The 27,995-nt window shown below is 47.6% G+C and overlaps 1 protein-coding gene and 1 non-coding gene across 16 annotated transcripts; both read right to left on the reverse strand.

Moving 5' to 3' along the window:
* Positions 1 to 372: 372 nt before the first annotated feature.
* Positions 373 to 27,993, reverse strand: LOC103012793 (F-box only protein 17). 15 transcript variants are annotated; one of them, XM_057534029.1, is made up of 10 exons: positions 27,852 to 27,993; positions 9,161 to 9,249; positions 6,761 to 7,126; positions 5,934 to 6,045; positions 4,869 to 4,898; positions 4,319 to 4,351; positions 3,842 to 3,937; positions 3,227 to 3,362; positions 1,434 to 1,523; positions 373 to 1,342 (listed from the first exon to the last, which is right to left on the reverse strand). In XM_057534029.1, the coding sequence occupies exons 3-10, from the start codon at positions 7,107 to 7,109 to the stop codon at positions 1,199 to 1,201; spliced, it is 990 nt and encodes a 329-aa protein (XP_057390012.1). In that variant the 5' UTR covers positions 7,110 to 7,126; positions 9,161 to 9,249; positions 27,852 to 27,993; the 3' UTR covers positions 373 to 1,198. The 15 variants fall into 15 exon arrangements, 13 of the variants coding, with proteins under 13 accessions (XP_057390012.1, XP_057390007.1, XP_057390010.1 ...); XM_057534024.1 differs by having other exon boundaries at positions 4,869 to 4,928; XM_057534027.1 differs by having other exon boundaries at positions 4,869 to 4,928; positions 9,087 to 9,249.
* On the reverse strand, positions 13,037 to 13,143 carry LOC114237689 (U6 spliceosomal RNA). Its single transcript, XR_003623206.1, has one exon. It is a non-coding gene; the product is annotated as a U6 spliceosomal RNA (small nuclear RNA).
* Positions 27,994 to 27,995: the final 2 nt, after the last annotated feature.

Raw genomic sequence — 27,995 nt, forward strand, 5'->3', positions numbered from 1 at the left:
AAAATTTGGGAGCTGAGCTTATATCATCAGGCTTTGGAGCCCAATGTCTGGTGTAAGTCCGGCTTCCCCTGTTTCCTGGCCAGGTGACGCTGGGCAGGGCTTTTAAACTCTGAGCCCGTTTCTGTCTGGACTAAATGGCAGTGATGACAGTGTCTCCGTGAGAGCTGCTGGGAGAACATCTGAGATCGGGCACAGGAGCTGTTGGGTGAGCCCTTGTAGCCCGTCTCTGGGTTCTCGAAGCCCACCTCTGTTTCTTGCGCGGCACTTAGCACACCTGAAGTTCTCACGATTGGAAACATCCCACAAGGCCTTTTAGGATCAGAGCTAGGGGCAAACAAGTGCATCGATTACAGACAAAAATCCCCCATCACCTCATGCTTAGCACCGATTTTATTGAGCGAGCTTGTTGGCTGCGCTCAGCTGGGGAAAGGAGAGCTTTCCTTCACAGCATGCCTTGCTCCTGGGGTCCATCTCCAAGCGGGCTCAAGTGTGGAGAAAAGGAGGCTGTCGCCTGACAGGAGGCGAGCTGCCCCTGAGGCAGGGGCAGGAGGTGGGGGTGGAGGGTACAGTTTGGGGGTCAGCGCAGAACTGGCCTCAGAAATTCTGGAAGAAATGGCACCAGTCCGGCCCAGAGGGGACGTGCTGATGGGCGCGGTGCTGGAGGAGGTTGCACGGGCCCCACTGCCGAATCCCAGAGACTCCCCAAAACAACAGGAAGAGTTCCCTTTGAGGCTGCTGTTGGTCCCCTCAAGGACCTCTGCTCCCTGCCAGCAATCACCTTGCCCCCAAAACATGCTGACAAGAGTCCTTGGCCAAGATTGTCAGCAGCTTTCCTCTATTTGAAATCCTGGTTTGGCCTTTGTTTTTTGACTCAGTCTGTCAACTGATATCCACACATGTGAGAAAAAAATTTGCAAGTAAAATACAGGTCTCTGAGTTAACTCTTTGACACTCCCCCTGGGAAGCTGGGGAAGCAAGTGACCAGCCTGGTTGGATCCCTGGTTTCCCGAATAGCATGGGGGCCACCACGCTGAAGCAGCAGCAAGTGGGGTTCACTGGAAACGTTCCGGGAACAGGCTACACGGGAACCCCACTGTCCCCGGGCATCCTCCGGCTCCTGGCTGCAAAGCAGACCTTGATTGATGACGGTGTCTGGCAGATGGCAGTCTGTCCCGGGAGGCTGGATCAGGCTGGTTAGCTAGGACAGGCGGATCCTGACCCTCACGCTGGAGTGGGTCACGAGGGCACCATAGTGCCCCACCCAGGAACGTGTGTCTCTTCCATACTGCTCAAAAGACACGTAGCGGATGCCCTTGCCAAAGTTGGTAAAGACGTGGGAGACCTGTGCAGGGAAGAAGAGTGAGGGAGTGAGGTTCCATGGACTTCTCTTCCTCCGCAACCTCAACAGATAGTCCCCAACACCAAGTTGGTACCTGGCCCTGCTCCAGGCGCTGGGGGTATAGCCGTGAAGAAAGCAGCCAAAAGATCCTATCCTGGAGAAGCTGAGAGTCTAGACTGTGACGCTGAAGACAGATGGGGGAAAGGGCGGAGGAAATACTGTAGGAGGGTGGGATTGTAAAGCAAGGGCCCCACTGAGATGACAGAGACCTGATGGGGTGGGGGAGCCAAGTGGGGAACTGGAGTATTCCAGACAGAGGAACAGTCAGTGCAAAGGCCCTGAGGTGGCAGTGTGCCTGGAGCAGAGTGAGGGGAGAAGTAAGAGATGGGGTCAGGGAGGTAGCGGGCAGATCGTGTGGGGCCTTTGAGATAGGCCACAGAAGGACTTTGGCTTCTGGCTTTTTTTTTTTTTGGCCGCGTCACTCAGCATGTGGGATCTTGGTTCCCCTGACCAGGGATTGAACCGGCGCCCCCTGCAGTGGAAGCGTGGAGTCTTAACCACTGGACTGCCAGGGAAGTCCCTGGCTTCTGGCTTTATAATCTTCTTTAATTTTTTAAATTGAGCTAAAATTCACCTAACATAAAATGTTCCATTTAAAACTGTACAATTCAGTGGTTTTTGTGTGTGTGTGTGTGTGTATATTCGTAATGTTATGCAATCATCACCACTATCTAATTCTGGAACATTTTCATCACCCCAGGAAAAAAACCTGGAATCCATTAGCTGTCACTTCCAATTCCTCCCTCCCCCTATCCTCGGACAACCACTGATCTATCTGCTTTCTGTCTCTATGGCTTTGCTTATTCTGGAAATTTCATGTAAATGCAATCATACAATATGTGGCCTTTTGTGTCTGGCCTCTTAGCACAGTTTCCAAGGCTCACCCATGCTGAGGTGTGAATGTGTACTTCACTCCTTTTTATAGCTGCATTATAGGATATTGGCTTTTGCTCTGAGATGTAGCCACGGGAGGGTTACAAGCAGGTGAGATCCGTGGTCTGACTCACTTTTTAAAAAAAAATAAATTTATTATTTTTGGCTGTGTTGGGTCTTTGTTGCTGCACGCGGACTTTCTCCAGTTGTGGTGAGCGGGGGCTACTCTTTGTTGCAGTGCTCGGGCTTCTCATTGCGGTGGCTTCTCTTGCTGCGGAGCACGGGCTTTAGGTGCGCAGGCTCTAGGGTGCAGGCTCAGTAGTTGTGGCGCACGGGCTTAGTTGCTCCGCGGCACGTGGGATCTTCCCAGACCAGGGCTCAAACCTGTGTCCTCTGCATTGGCAGGCAGATTCTTAACCACTGTGCCACCAGGGAAGCCCCAACTCACTTTTTGATAGGAGCTTTCTGGATGCTGAGTCTGTGTATTGGGTTGGGGGTGGGTGGGAGGAGATCAGGAATGGAAACCAAAAGACCACCTAAAAGGTTACTTTGATAAGTGAGGTATGATGACCATGACAGTTTAGGCTCAGGAGCCAGCCTGGGGTTGAATCAGGCCCTGCATGCTTTAGGGTGACTTTGGGCCAGTCACCTAACCTCCCATGCCTCAGTTTCCCCAACTCTAGAATGGGGATGGAGCAAGGACTTTGGTTCACTGCTGCATTTCTAGCAACTAGAGCATGGCAGGCACACAGTAGGTGCTCAAAAATGTCTGTTGAACAACGAGGCCATTGTGCTAATGAAATGAATTAATGGGTGTAACTCTTGGGCAGGCCTGTAATAAGGGCTCAATGATTGTTAGCTGTTGTTATAGATACCCAGCAGTGCTGAGAGCAGAATTTGAGCAGGGTGAGAGGTGGGTGTGCCTTTGGGTCAGGGAAGGTAGTCTGGACCCACCTGTCGGCAGCCTCTTTCAGTCCACTGAAGGACCGGGTTGGGTGATGCCGAGAACTTGACCACTTCGTTTTCATACATGTCCAGGAGGCGGACCCGGAGCCGGTAGATGCAGCCGCAGTTCTCCCGGGCACCCCACCTGCCAAGTGGCAGTTAGCCTTGATAGCCTCACCACCCGCTCAGGTCTCCGGCTTGGGGAGGGAGACTGAGGTCTGGCCTCCCTGCACTTTGATGAGGTCAGGCCTGGGAACCTAGGGGGAGGAGCCTAGGTGCCCCTGGGGTGGAGCCAGGGCCTGGGGGAAGAGCCTGGGTGCTCCTGGGGGCAGATTCAGGAGGCTTTGGGTCACGTGTATATGGAGGGGCGTGGGGAGGGTAATGGTGTTCTGGGGAGGAACCACAACCTTGGGGAGGAGCTTGAGGGTGTAGGAATCTGGGGGCTCTGGGCTCACCAAAGCTCCGCCCCTCCCTGGCTCTGCTACTATGAGAGCATCGCTTCCCCTCTGTCAGCCTCACTATGAAGGGGGCACAGTAGCAGTGCCAGCCCGTGGGGTTGATGGGGGTGTGTGGAATGACTCCCTTCTGCAGAACTGCTGCCACCACGGGGGGTTCTCCACTCACCAGTCGGCCACACAGATCTCGATCTGGGAGCTGTCGAGCAGCTCCTGCCACACACCCTCCATCACCAAGTCCACAAGCTGCCTCTTGAAGCACCATCTAGGAAGGGGGGATGATAGGACGGGTGGGGGGGTAGAGAGTCCCATCATTCAAGTCACAGCCCAGAAATCACCTCCTCCCAGAAGCCTCCCCTGACTACCCTGTCTAAAGCAGCCCATCAGGGTTGCTCTACCAGACAAGATGTATGACGGGCTGCGCAACCCCGCTGGCCTCTCAGATCCCCTCCACCCTTCATTCTGCTGTGGGCTCCAGGAGGCTGACTGTATGCAGGCCTGCCCCCAATATTTGTGGGGACCGGGACATGAATACAAATGGAGGCCCACATACTAGACATCTGAGCAGAGAATTCTGGGGTCTCCTCAAGCACCAAGAGGCCCATGGTCTAAGGTTGTGTTGCCTGTATGGAAGGGTCTCCCTTACCCTCTACTTCCTGTTGGGTCAGCCAATGGGAAGCTCCAGCAGCAGACAGAAGGCAGAAGAGAGTGAAATCAGGGTATTTAATTCTCCTGGCTCTCTCCCAAGGGATCATCGTGGGACTGTTGTATTTCTCAACGAAAGGGCCCTCTCTACAGTGCTCTCTCCTCCCAGCCTTCTCTGTCTTCATGTTTCGGTAATTGCTTCCTCCCCTTACCCCTGCCAGGCCTAGGGGTGGTAACGTCCCTTCCCCCCACTGTTACTAGCCTAGGGTCCTGTAGTATCTCTTGTGTTCTGCCTGCACGTTTGTAAACAGTCCTTCTCCTCGAATTTCAATGTGCCATAATAACAGAAATAGCGATTTATCAGAAGAACTGATAAATGGACCAGAACAGAACAGAGTGCTCAAGGACAGACCTAGGTTTGTATGGGAACTTCATAAATGATAGAGGTGGCACCGCCATTCCATGGGGGAAGGGAAGGATTCTTTAGTAGATGGTGCTGGGAAAGCTGACTCAATATAAGGAGGGGGATAAAAAGAAAACTGGATCCTTACCGAACATCACATTCAAGGTGGATTAAAGATCTAAATGTAAAAGATAAAACTATGAGGTTACTAGAAGAGAGTATAAGAGAACAGTTAGGATCTAAAGGTAGGGAAGGATTTTTTAAACAAAATTTCAGAAAACAAATTCTAAAGCAAAAAGATGAATTTGATCATATGTAAATACCAAATAACACCATGGACATAGTTAATTCAGATGGTAGAGTGGGGGATTTCTGTAATGTCCAGGGTGGACAAGGGACTGACATCTAGAATATACAAGAAATTCTTGTATATCAACGAGAATAAGATATCAACCTTAATAGAAAATATGAACAGGCAATTTACAAAAGAGGGAATCCAAAAAGCTAACAAGCACATGAAGAGATGTTTAATTATTAGTAAACTGAAACATGCAAATTAAAATAGCAATGAGATATCCCGTCACCCCTAATATACTGGTAACTACTAGAAAGCTAGATGCCATGAGAATGGTTGACTGTGGGGGGAGGGCACAAGGAAAATGGGTATGGGGTATGAAGATAAAAAGAATCAGCCAATCAAACTGTTTTTATGTCTTCATAGCATTTATCACCGTCAGAAGCTCTGAAGTCAGACTACCTGGGTTCGAATCCCAGCTCCACCATTTACTAAATGTTAGTTACTCTCTATGCCTCAGTTTCCTATTAGAAAGTGGAGATAATAATGGTATTTGTGTCATAGGGTTGTTGCCAGGATTAAAAAATTTACATGTAAAGCATCTGGCATAGAGTAAACCCTCTAAATGTTTATTATGTTGTTGTTTTTAATTTACTGTTTATGCGTTTAATGGCTTCCCCAACCCTACATCTAAAATGCAAATGAAAAAAGAGCAGGTTCCTGACCTTTTTGAATTTTCCTTGTATCTCTGACATGTAAAACAGTGCCTGGTACCTGGTAGGCCCTCAACAAATCTTAGCTGATTGACTGACTGAATAAATGAATGTGGGAAGGAGAGGCTGAAAGTGGGTGAGGGTGAGGATGAGGACGGTAGGGTAGGGTCCCCCTCCCTCGCACCAGGGATCAAGGGCCACTCACTCGAAAGAAGTCACGAAGCAGGTCTGGGAAGGAGCGCCCGGCACCAGTATTAGGTTCTTTTCCACAGCCCAGCCATTCCCGCCGTGCTCCACCTCCCAGCCTCTGAAGCCCTCTGTGAGATATAAAAGGGTTGAACACCAGGGATTCGCCCGCCAGCTCGCCCCGCAGAGAGCCCGCCACCACCTAACTTGCTCCGCCCACCAGCTCCTCCCTCCCAGCAGGCTGTATTCGTGGTCCCACCCCACGACGGCGTCACTCAGCCCTGCCCATCCACTCAGCTTCTCCGCAGCCTCTCTCGGCCCCGCCCCCTGTTCTGCCTCCCTTCACTCTCAAACTATTGGGATTCAATTCTGGCCCCGCCCCGGGCTCCTTACACCACCGCTTCCGGGCCCCTCCTACCTTGGCCCCGCCCACTCACCCAGTTCCCCTCCCCACAGCCTCGCAATACCTTATATTTCTATACAAGCTCCGCCCCTGCCAGCACCCAATCGGCTTCTCCCAGGCCTCCCCTGGCTCCTCCCCCTTTAACCGCGCCCACCGAATCTACAGTTGAAGCATAGCTTCACCTCTGCCACGGACCAGTCCCCTGGATCCTTCTGCTCTGTCTTGCCCAGCCATCTTGGCTCGCCATACTGCCCACAGCCCCTGGCTCCTCCCACCCAGTTTCCCAAGAGCCTCGACCACGTCCCCTGGCTCCCGGCCCCGCCCCTGTCGGCTTCATCCTGGCCACGCCCACTTACTCCACCTCGTTTGGGCCCCCAGGCTACACATCCCTTTGGTCTCTTTTTTCCCGCCCCTGCGGCTAGGCCCTGACCCCCGGCACCCACGCTCTCCGCAGGAGTTGAAGATGAGGTTGCGGCCGAGGGGCGCTCGCAGGCAGTAGCGCGCCAGGGCGCGGAGCGGGAACTCCTCCTCGTCCTCGCTGTTGGGCGGGCAGCGCTGGGCCACCGCGTAGAGTGCGCGGCCCTCCGCGCTGCGGTCGCGGGCCAGCTGCAGCAGCCACACGGTGGGCCCGTCCACCACGTCGCGCCAGGCGCGGCACACTGGGCGGCAGCGCGTCACTAACGCCCGCGGTGGCACGTGGCTCAGCACCTGCACGAGCAGCTCTGGCGGCAGCGCGTCCAAGGCTATGGGCGGGTCCGCGGGCAGCCGCCGCCGCGAAGGCCGGGCGCCCATCTCCGGCCGCCAGAGTCCTGCAGGTCGAGAGGGGTCGGCAGGTCAGGGCAGCCCGGCCTCCCTCCACCTCTCCTTCCAGGACGCAAGTCCCCTGCGACTTGACCGTGACCTCACCAGGTACACGGCGACCGGGGGACTGCCATAACCAAGAAAATCCAGCATCTATTTCCTGCCACTTGGCTCTGGACGGGGACCGGTTTTTCCCCACCTTTCCCCCTCAAGCAACAAACCCCTGGCCCGATCACGACCCCACCAGGGCTGCTAACCACGGCTTCTGCCTCTGGCCGGTGCACTTGTGTCTGGCTAAGCACTTTACATATGACCATATGCACACCGAAGACCCATGAGAAAAATCCACCGAGGAGGAAACCATTTTCACCCCATCCCCCAACCTGTCCCAACTCTCGGGCCTTTGGAATCCAGGACCTGTCCTTCAGCAAAATCTATTTCCTCAATCTCTTCGCTGAAGATTCTTGTCACCTTCTTGCTCTAACCAGAACCCAGCTGTCCTGTGGGCCTTCCAAGTGGGTAAATCTCCTTGCTCCTTGGTGCTGTTTCCAGACCGTTCTCCCTCCATCCTCCCCCAAACGCCGCAGTTATGAATCTCATCATCAGGCTAGATCGTTTGTCACCTTGTCATCATTATCTGCTGACCCAGATGACTACTCCTCACTTCTCCATGATTTTAGCTCCAGGCTCACTGCCACTCAGGCTGCTCTTATCAACATTATTGGTGATTTCCATATCCAGGATGACGCTCCTTCCTTCTGCCACCAGGCCTCTCTTGTTCCCTGACCAGCTGTTCTTCCGGCTCCTCCACCCCGTGGTCGCACCTACACCTTGTCTCAGTAACCACAGCCTCTTCAGAGCCTCAGTCTCAGGCTTCTCACTCTCCATGCGTCACCTCCTCTCTTTCCAGCTCTCTCCCTCCAGTGCCCTAGACCTCCACCCCCCACAGTCCTTCCAACCCACTGTGATCTCCCGTCCTTTGTCCCTACCTCTTTTTCACTGCCCCACACCCCCTCAAGTCCTCAGTTCTTCCTTATCCAGCTTAAATTCCTTGGTTAATCATTTAAAACATTCTTTGCATACACCCTTGCCTCCTCTGGCTTCCTCCTACGCATGACCCGGTTAACTCCAGCCCTCCACCTACCTGTGCCTGTACCCACACAGTTTAAAGCCGCTGAAGAACAATACACAACTCCACTGGCTGGTCTCACTTCAAGTTTGTGCACTTGACGCTCAAGCGTACCCACAGCGCTGCCTGGCAACCAGATTACATTTCTCTTATCCTCTTGCTCTTCCTCTCTGTAGATAACTGTTTCACACCTTCTCCCCTATCCCCAACACATCACACTTCCTTCCACCTTTTCACTCTCTCTTTGCTTCTTATTTATTTTTTTTGGCCGCACCGCGCAGCATGGGGGAATCTTAGTTCCCCTACCAGGGATCGAACCCATGCTCCCTGCAGTGGAAGCACGGAGTCCTAGCCACTGGACCACCAGGGAATTCCCTCCTTGCTTCTTATTTTGCAGAAAAAATAAAATCGATGGGAAGTGAACGTCCATAGACCCCCACCGCCCCATGTACCACCTCCCTGCCCTGTGCTTTCCCACCATGACTGCTCCCACCCCAGCTCACCGTCTCACAGTTCTCCCCTCTCTCTGCTGCACCTTCAGCTTCCCCCTCTGCACTGGATCATTCCTGTCAGCTCACACAGAGTCATCTCTCATTTGAAAACAAATGAAACTCCTCTTGACTCCACCTCCCCTTCCAGCTCTGACCCCATTTCTTTGCTCCTCTTTATAGTAAATCTCCAAAAAGTTGTCACACTCACTGCCTCCATATTTTCTACTGATATTCTCTCTCAAACCTCCTCTAATCAGACTTTGCCCTCCTTCTCTACCCTGAAATGTCAAGGTCACCAATGACCCCGCCCCCTTGGTGCTGAGCCAGTAGTCACTGTTCAGTCCTCACCTTGCTTGACCTGTCAACAGCACCTGACACAGTGAGGTGACTCTCTTCTCACTTGGCTCTGGGCCGGCACATACCTCTGGACACTCCCGTCTGCCTGTGGCTCCTAGTCAGTCTCCTCAGCTGTTCCTTCCTCCTCCCTCTGATTTCAGTGTCAGGGATCGGTCTTTTTTTAAAAAAATAAATTTATTTATTTTTGACTGCGTTGGGTCTTTGTCGCTGCGCATGGACTTTCTCTAGTTGCGGCAAGCGGGGGCTACTCGGCTACTCTTTGTTGGGGTGCATGGGCTTCTCATTGAGGTGGCTTCTCTTATTGCGGAGCACAGGCTCTAGGTGCATGGGCTTCAGTAGTTGTGGCACGGGGGCTCAGTAGTTGTGGCACGCGGGTTTAGTTGCTCCGCAGCATGTGGGATCTTCCCAGACTAGGGATCGAACCCGTGTCCCCTGCATTGGCAGGCAGATTCTTAACCACTGTGCCACCAGGGAAGTCCCAGGGCTGAGTCTTTGAACCTCCTGTATTCTCCATGAGTGCTCCCTTTGGGATCTCATCCACTCCCATCACCTCTCACCTGGACCATCACTGTCTCCCTGCTCCTTTCCCCAGCTGTCAGGTGTGAACACCTGAGTCAGGTCCTGTCCCTGCCCTGCTCAGAGCCCTCCTGTGGCCCCACCTCACTCAGGGTCAGGGCAAGGTCCTCAATGCAGCCCACAAGCCCCACACGATCTGTACCCATCACCTCCCTGCCCTCGTCTCCCCCTCACTCACTCTGCCCCAGCCACACTGGCCTCCACACCTCAGGACCTTTGCACAGGCTGTTTCCTCCACCTGGAACCAGAGCATTTCTTTGCTCACCTCCACATTCCCTTCAATCTTTGCTCAAATGTCAACTTCTCCATGAGACCGTCCCTGGCCACATTATTTACAATTTCAGGGCCTCATGACCATCACCTACTCCTCCTTCCCATTTCCTTACTTTATTCTTCCCTAAAGAAACCCACTTCACAGATGAGCAAACTGAGGCATAGCAAGGTGAAACACCTTTATTTAACAAGACCTCAGTGATTAGCTCAAGACCTAGTGAGAAACTCATTTCATTTCCCCATTCAAGGCAGAAGAGCTTAGTGATGAAATGCTCATGCCTGGGTCCAGCCAGCCTGGGTTTGAGTCCCAGCTAAGCCTCTTGCCTCAAGAGCAAATCACTTCATCTTTTTATGCCTCAGTTTCCTCTTCTGAAAACGAGGATGTTAACCTTACCCACTTCATAGGGTTATTGTGAGATGAAACGAATTAATATTTGTAAAGCGCTTAAATAATCGCTGGTGTCTCATAAATAAAAGTGGTATTGATATAATATTAGAGACTAAACTATGTTAGTTGCTATTATTATTACACACTATAAAAAGATGGCGAGCAACCATTTAGCTACAATATTTTCATCTGGTGACATTTACTGAGCCCTTACTAAACCACCCGTGCTGAGCGTTTAAGCTGGATCATCGCACTGAATCCCATCATCGTGTTTTAATGGCCAAAACAATCCTTGGAGGTTGCCCTGGGTTAAGAGGCTTCAATGATCTAATGCTTGTTATATTATCTAATGCCAGTAAGTGCCCCATTCATGTCAGCTGCTACTATTTTGAAATAAACTGATTAAGGTCTTGTTAAGGATTAAGGCCCTATCAAGCCAGTGGTCCGTGGACGTGGCACAAAGCCCAATTCCCCTTCACCTCCACAACAGAGAACTGAAGTTGTGGAGACACGCTTTAGAGACTAGGGTGTGCTTTGCCCCGGGTGGTTATTAGTTGCATTAATAATTAGCTGCAATTTGCAAGCAAATGCACCAGCTTGCCCGGTATGGATGTGAAACTCACAGAGTGTAGTTCCCTGGGTCGGCTCTCCTTAGGAATGTGCCGATCACTGGCAAACAGGGGATCCCTGGAGCTGGGGGTGGTCCCCTCACACAACAAGGGCAGCCAGACTTCACTGAGGGGCAAGGACCTTCAAGTGATGTACCATACGAGCCCTGGGTATTCAAAATGCTTGTGTGTGATGCTCTCCTGAGGCCCACGAGGTGCCTTGTAGCCAACACGTCCAACACGGCTGAATGCCAGCTACTGGCTGGGTCAGAATGGCACGGCACTGCCTGCTGCTAGGGTGTTTGGGAGTGTGTGTGTGTGTGTGTGTGTGTGTGTGTGTGTGTGTGTGTGTGTGTGTTTGGTGGGGAGGATATTGTATTGGTTGTCACAGTGACTGCGGCATGCTACTGATATTCGGTTTCCAGGGACCTGTGATGCATGGCAGACATCTTCCCCAGATGGTTATAACAACATATCCAAACTGACGTGCTCTTTTCCAGGAACTGACCATTCTCCATTAAGGGGTGGCGTCCACAGCCCTCCCCTTGACATGGGCAGGCCTTTGGGACTGCTTCGCCTTTCAGAGCATTGCAGAAGTGACATTGCTAAGGGATTTCAGAGGCTGGGTCAGGAAAGAGGATACAGCCTCTACCTGACTCTCTGGGGATGCATGCATGGGGAGCCGTGAGTCCAGTGGTGTGCTCCTAAACGTTTAACAACTGGCTCTGTAGGGGAAAAAAAGAAAAGAGTCTGGGTGTGTAGCATATGCTGACTTCTGTGGTGTGAATACACCTTCCATGGCTGACAGCAAGCTACCAACCCGACATCCCTGGACTTTGGAGTTGGAAAGAGCTGTCCACGATGTGCTCCCAGGATCCGGTGCGAGCCAGCTCCAGCACACCACCGCCTGAGTCACCACGTAAGTCTGGCTGCCCTGAAGTCGTCACATTGGAGATACACAGGGAGACAGACATGCTTGGGAGCTCCAGCTGTTTGGGTCTCCCCATCCAAGGTGCTACACAAAGGAGTGAATGAGCCCTCAGATGACCCAGTCCCAACCACTGCCTGATGGCACCTGCACAAGAGCCCCTGAGAACTGCTTAGCTGAGCCCAGTCAATCCCCAGAGCCAACAAAATAATAAAGGAATGGTTACTGTTTTAAGTCATTGCGTTTTGAGTGGTCTGTTATGCAGCACTTGCTAAATGTAACGATGCTCAGTGACCTGTATTTCAGGGGACAGGTACCACTCACAAAGGGTGGCCAAGAGAATTCCAGTCAGCATTAAAAGTTCCATCTGGAATGGATAAAGAAGATGTGGTCCATATATACCATGGAATACTACTCAGCCATGAAAAAGAATGAAATAATGTCATTTGCAGCAACATGGACGGACCTGGAGCTTATCATACGAAGTGAAGCAAATCAGAAAAAGACTAATACCCTATGATATCATTTATATGTGGAACTAAAATATGACACAAATGAACTGATCTGTGAAACAGAAACAGACTCACAGACATAGAGAACAGACTTGTGGCTGGTTGCCAAGAGGGAGGGGGGTGGGGGAGGGATGGACTGAGAGTATGCTGGGATTAGCAGATGCAAACTATTATAAATATTATAGAATGAATAAAACACAAGGTCCTACTGTATAGCACAGGAAAGTATATTCAATATCCTGTGATAAACCATAATGGAAAAGAATATAAAAATGAATGTATATATATATATGTATAACTGAGTCACTTTGCTGTACAGCAGAAATTAACACAACATTGTAAATCAACTCTACTTCAATAAGTTAAAAAAAAAGTTCCATCTGGGCAGAGGAACTTTGCCTTTAGAAACATTTAGAAAGGTTTTTTTTTTTTTTCTTTCACCCTGTTTCTTGATCTGAGGGCTGGTTACATGTGCATTTATTTGTAAAAATCCATCAGGCTGTACAGTTTGTGTACTTTCTAGAAAAGGTTTACTAGAAACGATAACAACAATAAAAACAGAGATGGTAGTCCATGGAAAAGAACCAAAAGATGTCCAAAAAGCTCTCCCCAGTGTTATCAAACAAAAGATAGGATTATTATTATTACTATTATTTTAAAACATGGAACGCTTCACAGATTTGCTTGTCATCCTTGTGCAGGGGCCATGCTAATCTTCTCTCTATCGTTCCAATTTTAGTATATGTGCTGCCAAAGTGAGCACGATAGGATTATTTTTAAATTAAGGACCCCATGAGAGTATTAAGAGGTAGCTTCTCTCTCTCCTCAGTGGTTCCTCCAATCAAGTAGGGTCTTTTTATAGTGATGGAAAATTTTGCACAAAAATACCTCCGTGATTCAGTGGTGATACCATTGCCATGGCTTGGTGGCATATACTTATACCATTATTTTATGATTATTTTTTATGGCTCTGGGGACTGACTGCGCTCAGCCAAGCAGTTCTCAGCGGCTCTCATGCAGTGGTCCTCAGGCAGGGGCTGGCGCTGGGTCACCTGAGGGCTCATCACTCCTCTGTCGAGTACCGGAGGTGGGGACTCAAACAGCTGGGGGCTCCCCAGCATTTCTCCGTCTCCACGTGGTCTCCTGCTAGCGCATACTTTTCCCTGAGTAGCTACTCTTTTTTTTTTTTTAATGCTTTTTGCCACATAAAAGTAAACACTTTATTTTCTTTGTTGTTGTACAAATCACAATGATGGAATTGTCCTTCTCTCTCTCTCTCTTTTTTTTGGCCACCCGGCGCAGCATGTGGGATCTTAGTTCCCCTACCAGGGATCAAACCCTGGTACACTTTGGTACTTGAAATATCATGTCGTTAACTTTTTTTTTTTTTTTTTAATTTTTATTTATTTATTTATGGCTGTGTTGGGTCTTCGTTTCTGTGAGAGGGCTTTCTCTAGTTGCGGCGAGCGGGGGCCACTCTTCATCGCGGTGCGCGGGCCTCTCACTATCGCGACCTCTCTTGTTGCGGAGCCCAGGCTCCAGACGCGCAGGCTCAGTAGTTGTGGCTCACGGGCCCAGTTGCTCCGCGGCATGTGGGATCTTCCCAGACCAGGGCTCGAACCCGTGTCCCCTGCATTAGCAGGCAGATTCTCAACCACTGCGCCACCAGGGAAGCCCTCATGTCGTTAACTTTTGTTTTATGAATTTGGAAGACTGAACAGTTACTGTGAATGGTAATATTTCAGTATCGGTCTGAAAAAATACGTGGGTATTGTCCTTGTCTCCCTTTCTTAGGAGTCAGTGTTTATTCACTGTATAATTATTTCAGCTTTGGGAATTTCCTGGCGGTCCAGTGTTAGGACTCGGAGCTCTCACTGCTGAGGGCGTGGGTTCCATTCCTGGTCAGGGAACTAAGATCCCACAAGCTGTGCAGCATGGCAAAAAAAAAAAAAAAAAAAAAAAAAAAAATCAGCTTTTCTGGATGCTTGAATTAGCTTTTCTGTCTCGTTGAATTTTTTCAGAATACAATCATGGGGGTAGAAAAGACCCAACTGTCAAAGATTCAGTGTCCGGGCTTCCCTGGTAGTACAGTGGTTAAGAATCCACCTGTCAGCGTAGGGGACACAGGTTTGAGCCCTGGTCCAGGAAGATCCCACATGCCTCGGATGCCACAACTACTGAGGCTGCGCTCTAGAGCCCATGAGCCACAACTACCGAGCCCGCGTGCCACAACTACTGAAGCCCGCGCGCCTAGAGGCCATGCTCTGCAATAAGAGAAGCCACCGCAATGAGAAGACCGCGCACCGCAACGAAGAGTAGCCCCCATTAGCCGCAACTAGAGAAAGCCCACGCGCAGCAACGAAGACCCAACGCAGCCAAAAATAAAATAAATTAATTAAAATAAAAAAAGATTCAGTGTCTGTAAAGCCTATTAGGACCCTCTGCCGAGGGCAGGGAGCAACTGAAGGTTTCCTGGGCTGCTGCTCCCAGCAGGATAGCTGATGGTCAGGAGCTGCCCCTATGGAGGCAGACAATCAACGTTCAAACCCTTGTTCTGCCTCTTCTTGGGCAGGCCATCACTTAGGCATGTTGCTGGCCTCTGAGCCTCAGTTTTCTTGTCTGTAACATGGGGATAACTATTGTTCTACCTCAAAGGATGGATGTGAGCAGTGAAAGACAAATATCCCTAAGCCATGCCTGGGACTCAAGGAATAAGACTCAATGGTCATAAAAGAGCTATAGGCTTTCGCTCTTTGGATGAGGATTTGATAATCTGAAAGAATTAGGAACCTAGTGAGATGCCCTCTGTGGATCCCCCTTGGGGAGAAGGGAAATGGGAGAGGGGGGTGGGCACACATCTACCTCATCACCCTTTCAAAACTCTGCCAACTACCCAGGGCACCCATGTTGAACTTGAACTCCTCAGGGAGAATGCATGGGCAAACCACCAAGCCAAAGCCAGAAACTACTTCCAATAACACCCCATGGAGAGATATGCACCTGCATAAGCTGGGGAATCTTGGTGGTGGGATTCGTGGTGCATTTCTGCTGTGTGTGTACACGTACATGTTCCATTTCTATTTGCACACAGGGAGCCCTGTTTCCCAGAATGGGTACCTTTTTAAAAAAATTACCTTCATGGATGTATAAATTACATCCAATAAGATGCACATACTTCAAGTGCACAATTTGTGTTCTAACAACTGTGTACAACTGTACAACCATGCCCACAGCCAAGATGTGTGATATTTCTTTCACTCTAAAAGGTTTACCCCTTCCCAGTTAAGCCCCACCTCCATCCCCGCCACTAATCTGCTTTCTGTCACTATAAATTCGAGTTTTATCTTCTAGAATTTCATATAAATGGAATCATATGCTGTGCCAGTTATTAATTTACTTCCTCACAGCTCCAAGTTGAGAAACTGGAATCTGGGCGTGTAAATCTTTTCCCTTTGCCGGCTGACATGTTAAGTTTTTCCAGTAGAGGGAGACAGAGAGACATTGCAGGAGGAAGTGCTGTGTTTCTGCTGTACAGCGAAGTGAATCAGCCATATGCATACATGTATCTCCGTATCCCCTCCCTCTTGAGCCTCCCTCCCACCCTCCCTATCCCACCCCTCTAGGCTGTCGCAAAGCACCAAACTGATCTCCCTGTGCTATGTGGCTGCTTCCCACTAGCTGTCTGTTTTACATTGGTAGTGTATATATGTCGATGCCACTCTCTCACTTCGCCCCAGCTTCCCCCTCCCCCCACCCCGTGTCCTCAAGTCCATTCTCTATGTCTGCGTATTTATTTCTGCCCTGCCACTAGGTTCATCAGTACCATTTTTTTTTTTTTTTTTTTTTTTTTTTTTAGATTCCATATATATGTGTTATTTGCAGTGAGGTGGATGGACCTAGAGTCTGTCGTACAGAGGAAGGGGTTTTGCTTCCCACTTCCAGACTGCCGGGACAGGCGGCTTCTCCTGCCCCGTTCCCAAGGGTACACGCATGCTTCTCCGGTGTCCGACAGTCAGCAGTATCCCTCAGCCAGCACCCTCCCCTGGCACCCACCTCAGCTGGTTTCCTAGCTGAGTGCCTCTGGTGAGATACTTCCTTGGGAACTGCTTTCCCTAGCATCCTAGAGGACTGACTTCTGGCAAGTTCCAGAGGGTGGATTTCCAGCAAGCTCTACAGGTGCAGCACCAAAGGGATTCTTTTGCCCTTTAGTGGGTCATCTCCAAGTGTTCTCCAAAAACACCAGGGATTCTGCGGCTGCCACGGACAGCCTGGGACTGGCATCCTTCTCAAGCTTTGTGTCTTAGATCTTAGGGGTAGTGGCTGCTCCTTGTATTTGCTATTTCTATATTCTTTAGCATTCTCTTATTTCTTAGCAGCTAATCCCTCTAACTCGAATCCTCTGCTATAATTAATAATTCTGTATATTAAACATTCTCCCTTCAAATTCCTGTGTGGTTCCAGTCTCCTGATTGGACCCTGACTGATAACTATAGAATGTGCCCCTGTGTCTTCTTTCCTTCAGCATAACACTCTGTGATTCAGCCACATCGTTGCATGTATCAATCAGTAGTTCAGTCCTTTTTATCGCCGAATAGTATTCCATTGAACAGATTAAACCATGATCTGTTTACCCACCCACCATGATGGACATTTGGGTTGTTTCCAGCTTGAGGCTATTATGAATAAAGCTTCTATGGGGCTTCCCTGGTGGCGCAGTGGTTGGGAGTCTGCCTGCCAATGCAGGGGACACGGGTTCGAGCCCTGGTCTGGGAGGATCCCACATGCCGTGGAGCAACTGGGCCCGTGAGCCACAACTACTGAGCCTGCGCATCTGGAGCCTGTGCTCCGCAACAAGAGAGGCCGCGGTAGTGAGAGGCCCGCGCACCGCGATGAAGAGTGGCCCCCGCTCGCCGCAACTAGAGAAAGCCCTCGCACAGAAACGAAGACCCAACACAGCCAAAAATAAATAAATAAATTAATTAAATTAAAAAAAAAAAAGCTTCTATGAACATTCACATACAAGTGTTTGTGTGGACATAGGTTTTCACTTCTCATGAGTAACTATGTAGGAGTGGAGTTCTTGGATCACATGGTAAGTGTGTATCTCACTTTACAAGAACGTGCCCAATCGTTTTTTCAGCATGATTGTGCCATTTGTGATCCCATCAACCATGCATGAGAGTCGCAGTTGTCAGCACCTTGTATTGTGAATCTTTTCAATTTTAGACAGAATGGCTTCCTTTTCATGCCCCGGGGAGATTTTCCTCTACCTGACATCCTCCTTTATTAATTTTTTTTTTTTTTGGCCGCACCTTGCGGCTTGTGGGATCTTAGCTCCCCGACCAGGGACTGAACCCGCGCCCTCAGGAGTGGAAGTGCGCAGTCCTAACCCCTGGACTGCCAGGGAATTACCCTCTCCCTTATGAATTTTAACTCTTTACTCTTGAACTGTGGTGCCAGTGTTGTTTCTAACCTGCGGCAAATGGTTACAGAAAAATCATCAATAAAACAAGATCGAAAATTCTTTGCTCTTTAGAATTATCTGCACGTACAAAGATTTGGTGTGTCTTCTCGTTCAAGAAAGCAGACTGAGCTATTGATAATCAGAGCCTCTACTGGTCTGTAAGAGCTTTTAGGTAGATTTTTAAAAAACGGTACCCTTTCTGGGTGAATGCAAGCCTGGGGTAGCAGGGCCTGGTGATCAGAGCAAGGGCTGGATTCAAGCCCCCGGCTGGCCTCATAATAATAATAGCTGGTTCTGTGCTAGATGCTCTCAAAACAGAATCCCAGGAATCCCAAGTTCAAATGCCTACAAGAGACAGGAAGTATCCAAAGTGAGACCAACTTGGTGGAAGCAAACCGGAGAGAAGAGGCCAGCCTGGAGGCTGTGGCAGTGCTCACTCTGGCTGATTTACTGCCCAGTAGGAAGGTGGGTCCAGTTTGGCTACATTTTCCAGTTTGTCAAGTGATTGGAAATCCCTGTTTTTATGTGAAATCACCCAATTTTTAAATGTTAGCAGTGCATTTAAAGAAAAAAAAAATAAAGGACAGTGTGGGCCAGGTGAGACAGATCTGCAGACCCAGGAACTGATTGGGGGTAGCCTTTTGTGGCTTCTGTATTATCCCAGTTGATCTTCACACCATGAGGAAACTGAGGCCCAGAGAGGTGAAATGATGCACAAAAGGTCACACAGCAGTCAGAAGTGGAGTGGCGATGGGAATCTGGGCAGTCTGGTCTCCCTCTCAAAGGGCATCCTCCCTACGTACAGCAAAGAAATTAAAAAGCAAAGTGAACAGGAAGGGGACCATCACCAAGAAAGAAATGTCGATAAATTTCTGCAAGACAGAAAGCAGAAAGAAGTGTAGGGGCTAGGACAGAACTCAAGATGGGGACAATGGAGCCTCAAGGACCCCCAGAGGCTCTGGACCCAGAGTCGAGGATCCAGAGGGGCCCAGGCTGTGGTAGAAGTGCAGGTCAGGAGTCGAGAGGGCAGAGCGAGGACAGAGGTTAGTCCATCTTTGAAAAACTGTGCCTTTTGGCTCCCTGTTCCCTCACCTTCCTCCCCCATGCTTTGCCACACAGATCTCAAGCTGCCCAACATTCACATACAGGAAAAACAAAACAGTACTGGATGACTGTTCTTTGAAAAAATTGCATGAAGCATCCAGGAAGTGCCCAGGCTGCTGGTGTTCCTGAGGATAGCCTTCCCCACTCTGGCAGCTGGGAGTGAGCTCCCAGCAGCTTGGTTTCCCCCAAGTTATCACTGACAAGTGCTGCCTCCAAACACAGGGTTCTCAGTCATACCTTCAGCTGGACAAAGAGGCCAGTGGGAAAGCAGGACCATATTTACGAAAGCCCCAAATTTCATACCAGTTACTTAAATAAGTCACCCAGCCCCTTGTTCGTTTGAAAATGTGATTGGACAAGCAGGGATCACCAGATGCTTAAAGAAAACCAGTAGCCTGAAAAAGAACCAGTAAGGTAAACATGCAGGGCTTCCCTGGTGGCGCAGTGGTTAAGAATCCGCCTGCCAATGCAGCGGACACGGGTTGAAGCCCTGGTTCCTGAAGATCCCACATGCCATGGAGCAACTAAGCCCGTGCGCCACAACTACTAGGCCTGCAAGCCACAACTATTGAGCCCGTGTGCCACAACTACTGAAGCTTGCGCGCCTAGAGCCCGTGCTCCACAACAAGAGAAGCCACTGCAATGAGACGCCCATACACCGCAACGAAGAGTAGCCCCGCTCACCGTAACTAGAGAAAGCCGCGCACAGCAACAAAGACCCAATGCAGCCAAAAACAAATAATAAATAAATTAATTAATTAAAAAAAAAAAAAGATAAGCATGCAGAGCAAAAGTGAACTGACCCCAGAGGTAACAGAGACAGTTCAGAGGGTCAAAAGAATGTAAAGGAAAAGAAAAACCCTAATTAGTACACTCAGGGCCGGCTTCAGGCTTCATGGGTGTGTGACCTGTGGAGTTGTACTTAGAAGGGCTCCATGCTTGTTTAATGGTCTGCTACTGCCAACCTGAAATTCTTAATCGTTTTTGAACAAGGGGCCCACATTTTCATTTTGTACTGGGCCCTGCAAATTATGTAGCTGGTCCTGAGTACACATAGATTTGAGAAGAAATTCAAAGCAAAACAAGAACAGGATACTAAAAAAGGAAGAATGTCTTTAAAAAGAAAAAAAAAAAAGGAAGACTGTCTTCAAGAAGAAAAAAAAAATTCCAAGAAATAGATGGGATGAGTTAAAAACAGGAAAATCCTTCTCTCAAAAGAGAAAAAGTAAAGCTATTAAAAAAAACTGCAGGAAAAACAAAAAACTGTTTAAGAAAGTCATGGCACAAATATGATATACACTAAGCCATATCCATGTTATATCCATTTGATAAAGTACAAGAAAAAGGAATCCATTTGACCTGGAGGCTAAGGGCATTCTCCTTATACTAGCTCTGTTTATTGGTTTTCATGGGAAAAATATTGTTTTTGTTTTTTTAAGATATAATTAATATTGTGTAAATTTAAGATGTACAGCCTGGTTTTTTTTTTTGTTTTTTTGTTTTTTGGCCGCAGCACGTGGCTTGTGGGATCTTAGTTCCCTGACCAGGGATTGAACCTGGACCCCTGGCAGTGGAAGCAAGGAGTCCTAACCACTGGACAGCCAGGGAATTCTCCAGCCTGTTGATTTGATACATTTATATATTGTAATATGATTACCACTGTAGCATTAGCAACGCCTTTATCACTTCACATAATTATTTCCTTTTTTGGTGAGAACATTTAAGATCTGGTCTCTTAACATAAAGATTGTCTTTTCAAAAAAGGACAATCCTTTGGATTGTGTTAGGAAATCTACATGCAAAAAGATGAATTTAGGCCTTTACCTTACACCATACACAAACATCAACTCAAAATGAATGAGACCTAAATGTAAGAGTTAAAACTATAACATTTTTAGAAGAAGACAGGAGAAAAATCTCATGATCTTGGGTTAGGCGAAGATTTCTTAGATACAATACCAAAAGTATGATTCATAAAAGAAAAAATGGATTAATTAAACATCATCAAAATTTTAAACTTTTGTACTTCAAAAGACACCATTAAGAAACTGAAAAGACAAGCTATAGATTAGCAGAAAATATTTGCATACCATATATTTGATAAAGGACTTGCATCTAGAATATATAAAGAACACTTAAAATTCAATAATAAGACAATCCAATTTAAAAATTGATGAAAGATTTGAATAGACATTTCACTGAAGAAGAAATACAAATGACTAATAAGCACATGAAAAGATGCTCAACATCATTAGTCATTAAGGAAATGCAATTTGAAATCACAATGTGATGCCACTTCATGCCCACTAGAATGGCTATTGTCCAAAAGATTGGCAAGGACAGGGAGAAACTGGAACCCTCACACACTGCTGGTGGGAATGTAAAATGGTACAGACTCTTTGGAAAACAGTTTCTCTAAAAGTTGAACATTAAAAAAAAAAGTTAAACATAAACTTACCATGAAACCCAGCAGTTCTACTATTAGGCTATCTACCCAAGAGAAATGAAAACATACGTCCATGCAAAGACTTGATTGCAAAAGTGCATAGCAGCATTATATCTTTGGAAACAATTCAAATGTCCATCAACTGGTGAATGGATAAACAAAATGTCGTATAGTCATACAGTGGAATACTGTTCAACAATAAAAGGAATGAAGTACTGGTACATGCTACAATATGAGAATGAACCACCAAACAGTATACTAAGTGAAAGCGCCAGACACAAAAGACCACATATTGTATGATGGATTCATATGAAATGTCCGGAAAAGACATACAGAAAGATTAGTAGTTGCCTGGGACTGGACATGGGAACAGGAAGTGGTCACAGATAGGCACAAGGGATATTTTGGAGGTGATAGAAATGCTCTAAAACTGTGGTGATGGCTGCAAAACTCTGTAAATTCACTAAATCACTGAATTGTACACTTAAAAGGGCTGAATTTTATGGTATGTAAACTGCACCTCAATAAAGCTGTCCAAAAAAACCCAAACCCGGCAAACTTTACAGTTAAAGCATGTAAGACTTAAATAGGGTAACAGAACAGACTGTAGAAGTAATCAACCTTGACAGTGTGAAAGCAAGTGTACAACTGACAAAAGATGGGAAAGGAAAAGGTAGGAAGAGGGGAAGCCAAGACGCTTCTCTCACTCACTTAGTATCATGAGAATCAAAAGTTGCCAGAATAAGAAATACAAGTGAAGCATAAAATTTAAGGTTACAAAGGTAAATAAGAAATGATCTTTTAAAAAAGTACAATTATTAAAAATTAGTGGAGCAAATACACAGTGAGCTAAACACCATCTTTCATAGCAGACAGTAATAGACGATACTGAATTTCCCTATTTCTCTGTCATTTTCAACTGTCATCACCCTCTCAGTTATTCAACTGTCTTCTGGGCCACCGCATGGGTGAAATGGGAGGCAAAGTTACCTCTGATTCTGGTATATTCTAGTTTAAATGTCATAAACATCATGCGTATTAAAATCAACCAACCAACCAGCCAACTAGTGCAATGTCACCATGATTTACTTAAAATGCCACCAGTGAGAACTCCCATACACACCTGACAAGAGTAAAAATCGGTGGAACCACTTTGGAAACTAGTTGGGCATTTTTAAATTAATTAATTAATTTATTTATTATGTGGCTGCACCACAGCGCATGTGGGATCTTAGTTCCCCATCAGGGATTGAACCCGCCCCGCCTGCAGTGGAAGTGCAGAGTCTTAATCACTGTACCGCCAGGGAATTTGTTGCGGAGCACGGGCTCTAGGCACGCGGGCTTCAGTAGTTGCAGCACGTAGGCTCAGTAGTTGTGGCTCGTGGGCTCTAGAGCACAGGCTCAGTCACTGTGGCGCACGGGCTTAGTTGCTCCGCGGCATGTGGGATCTTCCCGGACCAGGGCTCGAACCCGTGTCCCCTGCATTGGCAGGCGGATCCTTAACCACTGCGCCACCAGGGAAGTCCCAAGGCATTTTTTACTGAAGTCAGAAATGTGCCTTCTCCATGACCCAGCAATTCGATCCCAGAGCCAGGAAACACATACTAGGATATTCACGATAGCACTGCCCCTAACAGCTCCAGCCTGGAAATGACCCAGGTGCCCATATGCTGTAGGGCATATAAACAAATTAAGGCCGGCACAGAATGGGATACTAAGTAGCAATAAAAAAGAGTTAACGACAAGTAAACACAGCAACACAAATGGACCTCAAAAGCATAATTTTGGGTGAAGTTGCCAGACACAACAAGTCACCCAGAGTGCGAGTCCCAGGACAACCAGACAGCTGGGTGGCCTGGGGCAGTCCTGTCTACACCTAGTGTCCCAGGGTAATTAGGGTCATTGTTAATAGTGACCCTTATCACTTCCAAAATTCCCTGGTTTAGATGATAAGTTATATATTCACACCAGTGGTTCTACTCTTAGAAAGTCTACAAACAAGCTAAACTAATCAATACTACTTATGGATGTACACACATATTAAAAGGTACTAACACCATATTAAAAAAAACAAGCAGGGAGACAAGCATTATAAAAGTCAGGGCGCTGGTTCCCTCTGTGGAGATGGAGAGGGCTACTAACCAGAGAAGCATCTGGGGGCCGGTAATGTTCTCCCTGTTGACCTGGGTGCTGGTTATATACTTTATAATTATTTGTTAAACTGTACATGTATATTTTATGTACTTTTCTGTATGAGTGTTATATTTCGCAATTTAACAATTATTAGTGCTATCAGTGAACACCATGATTATTTAAGTCAAAGAAGGAAACAGTCACACTGCATCTTAGTGCAAATAATAGTTCACATTTGTCGATGCTTTCTTTGTGTAAGGCATCCTGAGAAATTCTTTACGTGCATCGTCTCATTCCCTGGGGGCAGCCCTGACATTTCTGGGGCATCACAGGGCTAGCCGGGGACATTGGTTTTGGGAACTGCTGGTGACAGCCTGCAGAGGAGGTGGCACTGGGGAGAGGTGAAATGTTGCCAGTTGCACATTCAGTCAGCCCCGGATTAGCCCCAGCCCTAATTCAAACTTCTTCGTGAATTTGGGCATATGGCTTTCCCTCTCTAAGCGTAGATTTCCCCTCTGGAAAATGGGAAATGTGCAGGTCCACATCTCCTGTCCACAATCCCTAAATCCAAAAGCTCTGCAAACCAAGTCTTTCACAGACCCATCTGGTGGCAGAGCTGCCTGGAACTGATGGAAGGTTTTATTTATGATATGAACTTGCATTTCACTGAAGAAATATCAGTGTGTTTGATTACTCTCCAGCCCCACTAGGAATCTTATGTAATGTACAGGATGGTTCCTTATGGCTTGCCTCATATTCACTTCCCAAATGCATTGGGCCTCAAAAGTTTTGGCTAAGACACTGTGGACTTGTAGTAACTCTCACTTCTCATGGTGATGGGGAAATTCAGTGAGATCAAGGCCTGGCCCTCGACAAGTGTTAGCTGCCATTGTGAACGTTGTGACTATGATTAGCACTTAAGTCCATCTATGGGATTGGAGTCTGTGGCTGCACCTCCTTATGTCAGAGTCACGCAGCCATTGAAACCATGACTGGAGGAATGTGGGCTAAGGGGATCCGTGCTTAGGGAGTAACGAAACGCAGCAGGACATGAAACTGCACCAATGGCAAGGTCAGAGCCATTCAGTGAATTTTAAAAAGGCAAAAGAAAATGCCAAGGTTGGGACTTCCCTGGTGGCGCAGTGGTTAAGAATTCGCCTGCCAATGCAGGGCACACGGGTTCGAGCCCTGGTCTGGGAAGATCCCACATGCCGCGGAGCAAATAAGCCCGTGTGCCACAACTACTGAGCCTGAGCTCTAGAGCCCGCGAGCCACAACTACCGAAGCCCACGCGCCTAGAGGCCCGAGCTCTGAAACAAGAGAAGCCACGGCAATGAGAAGCCCGCACACCGCAACAAAGAGTAGCGCCCGCTCACCACAACTAGAGAAAGCCCGTGTGCAGCAGTGAAGACCCAACGCAGCCAAAAATAAATAAATTAAATTAAAAAAAAGAGAAAAGAAAGAAAATGTATCTCCAGAAAAAAAAAGGAGTAGAAGGAAGGGCCCAAGAGCAGTGATGATGTTATGAGTAGTTATTCCCAGGTGAGCAGACCATGGTAGTTAAGAAAAATCCTTCACAAAATACTAACAGCTACTGTTAACTGCACACTAACTGCTCTAGGCATGTGGAAAGTGCTTTACAAGATCTCACAGAAGGCTCAACAACAACCCCATGAGGCAGGCGCTATTTTTCAGCTGGGGAAACTGAGGCTTGGAGGAGGGAAGCAACCGACCCAAGGTCACCTGACAAGCAAGGTGGCACGTCGGGGATTTGAACCTTGGGGTGGAGGACTCCAGGGTTTGTGCCACTGTGCACGTCTTCATCTCTGAGCCTCTAAACTGTCTTACTTTATTTACCTCAAATTTTACCATAAAAATGTCACCATACAGAAAAGTTGAAAAAAATAGTTAAAACGAATATCTCAGTGTGTTCCATATTTTGCCATATTGGCTTTCTCTCCGTCCCTCTCTTTTTTTTTTTTTTTTTTTAAAGAAATTCACGTTCTTTTATTTATTTATTTATGACTGTGTTGAGTCTTCGTTTCTGTGCGAGGGCTTTCTCCAGTTGCGGCGAGTGGGGACCACTCTTCATCGCAGTGCGCGGGCCTCTCACTGTCGCGGCCTCTCTTGTTGCGGAGCACAGGCTCCAGACGCGCAGGCTCAGTAATTGTGGCTCACGGGCCCAGTTGCTCCGTGGCATGTGGGATCTTCCCAGACCAGGGCTCGAACCTGTGTCCCCTGCATTGGCAGGCAGATTCTCAACCACTGCGCCACCAGGGAAGCCCCCCTCCCTCTCTTTTGATGAACTGTTTTTTTTGTTTTTTTTTGTTTTTTGATGGTCTTGAACCACGTGGCATTTTATTTGAATTGCATTTGACATTTTCTATCTTGGTATGTTGTGACTCCAGAGGACTAGCTACTGTTGCCAAGGCAAGATGACTTTGGGTAGCTGCAGGGATCCACAGGGGTTTTTGTTTGTTTTTTAATTTTTTTTTATTTTTAAAATTATTTTTTATTGGAGTATAGTTGATTTACAATGTCTCTTTTGATGAACTATTAAACATGCATCTTCTAAGAAAGAATAAGGACCCTCTATAAGTCTATACTTACACTTAACCCACTAAGAGAAATCCATTCTACCATCTAATCTTCACTCCATGAACACTTTTTCCCGTTGTCCCAAGGTCTTCTGGAGCTGTATCTTCCTAACAAAGATGGGGCTCACACACTGCTGGGGGTGTGCATGTCTCTCTAATATCTTTTAATCTAAAACACTGCCCCTGCCTTTTCCATTTTTCTTAAAGGGATTATATTTCTTTTATCAAAGGAAAAAAATAAGGCAAACGCTTTTCTATTTGATTTGTGAACCATATGCATAACTTGATTGAAAAATTAGCATTTAAATAAATATAAAAACTTTATTTAAAATATTTTAGGGACTTCCCTGGTGGCACAGTGGTTAAGACTCCATGCTCCCAATGCAGGGGGCCGGGTTCGATCCCTGGTCAGGGAACTAGATCCCACATGCATGCCTCAATTAAGAGTTCGCATGCCACAACTAAGGAGCTCGCAAGCCGCAACTAAGACCCAGTGCAACCAAACAAATAAATTTTAAAAATATATATTTTTTAAAGTAGATTCCTCAGCCAGGCCATACCAAAATGGGAGTCAACAGATTATATACATATATATATATATATAACAAATATATATATAGTTATATATAGATATATTTAATGGAACAAGAAAACAAAGGTTTACAAAAATTATTTTATGTTACAAAAGTGCCAACAGAGAAACTAAAAGGAATGTCATGATTATATAGGAAGGAGGGAAACCCTGGAGATGATGAAAGCTGTCTCCATCTATTTTTAGCAAAGGATTAACAGACATTGTCTCAAAGTTGATAAACTAAGAAATAACAATGGAAGAATTTGCTTTAAAAATTTGGAAGTAACTACCAGAGTAATAAAAAGCAGAGAAAGGTTTAAAACCATGCACCACGGATAACAAGTTACTTTTGCCATTTCTGAAAAGTAATTTAATTACACAGTTTTAAAATTGGCTGCGGGGGAGGGTGCGCTGTTTAAACGATTGATATTTCATGCAAAGCTTTGTCCTGTTTGTCTTTTGTTCTTGTGTTACTGGGACATTTAAAAAATTGTTATTATTTATTTTAAAAGTAGGTTGGTAATATTGTAAATTTGAATATTGGTAATATTCAAAATAGGGGGTAAACAGCTGCTGTCTAAAGTTGAAGGATCAAGATACGGAGCGTTAACAAATATTACTGAACACTGCAAAAGTTAACTTAGAACAAAATTGAAATTGGGTGGAGCGGCCGCAGCTAAAAACATACTGTGCCCAAGTTGCTAAATCGAGAAACGGCGCTCTAAGATCTTCTGATTCACAGATTTTTCTGCCAGTCAGAGGAAACAAAAACCAGAATTGGTAAAAAGTGGTCTGGCCTTTCACCAGCTGCAGCGAACACGTGTTGGTCGGGTACGTTTTGGAGGGGGATTTATTTAATGGTGGCCTCCGCGGGCCAGCAGCCGAGCGGAGAGGCGAGGGCTTTAGAGGGCTGCTTTTAGCAAAGCCCTTTCCGAACGATCTGGGTCTTTCAAACGTGCGATTGTGTAACTCTGGACTTAAAGAGGCAGAAGCTGGCTGGGGCAGGCCGGGAAGGGGCACTAGGGCGCAGGACCCTCGGGACACGCCCCTCCGGGCAGGGCCTGGGGCGGAAATCCTTCCCGGGGCGCCTCAGCCGCGAGTGGGGGACGGGACACCGGTCCCGACCTGGGTCCCTACCTGTCCCGGCGCTCACCTGGCGGCCTGCTCGGAGGCGGCGGCGGGCTAGGATCCCCTTCCCCACCCTGCTCTGAGAGGCAGTCGGGGGGCTCCCCGGGAACGGCCCCGCCCAGGGAGCCCCGGGACCCGCGCTCTGGGCAGTCGGTCCTCTCCGGGGCGG

Source organism: Balaenoptera acutorostrata, chromosome 19 (assembly GCF_949987535.1).
Source record: "Balaenoptera acutorostrata chromosome 19, mBalAcu1.1, whole genome shotgun sequence".
Classification (NCBI taxonomy): Eukaryota; Metazoa; Chordata; class Mammalia; order Artiodactyla; family Balaenopteridae; genus Balaenoptera; species Balaenoptera acutorostrata.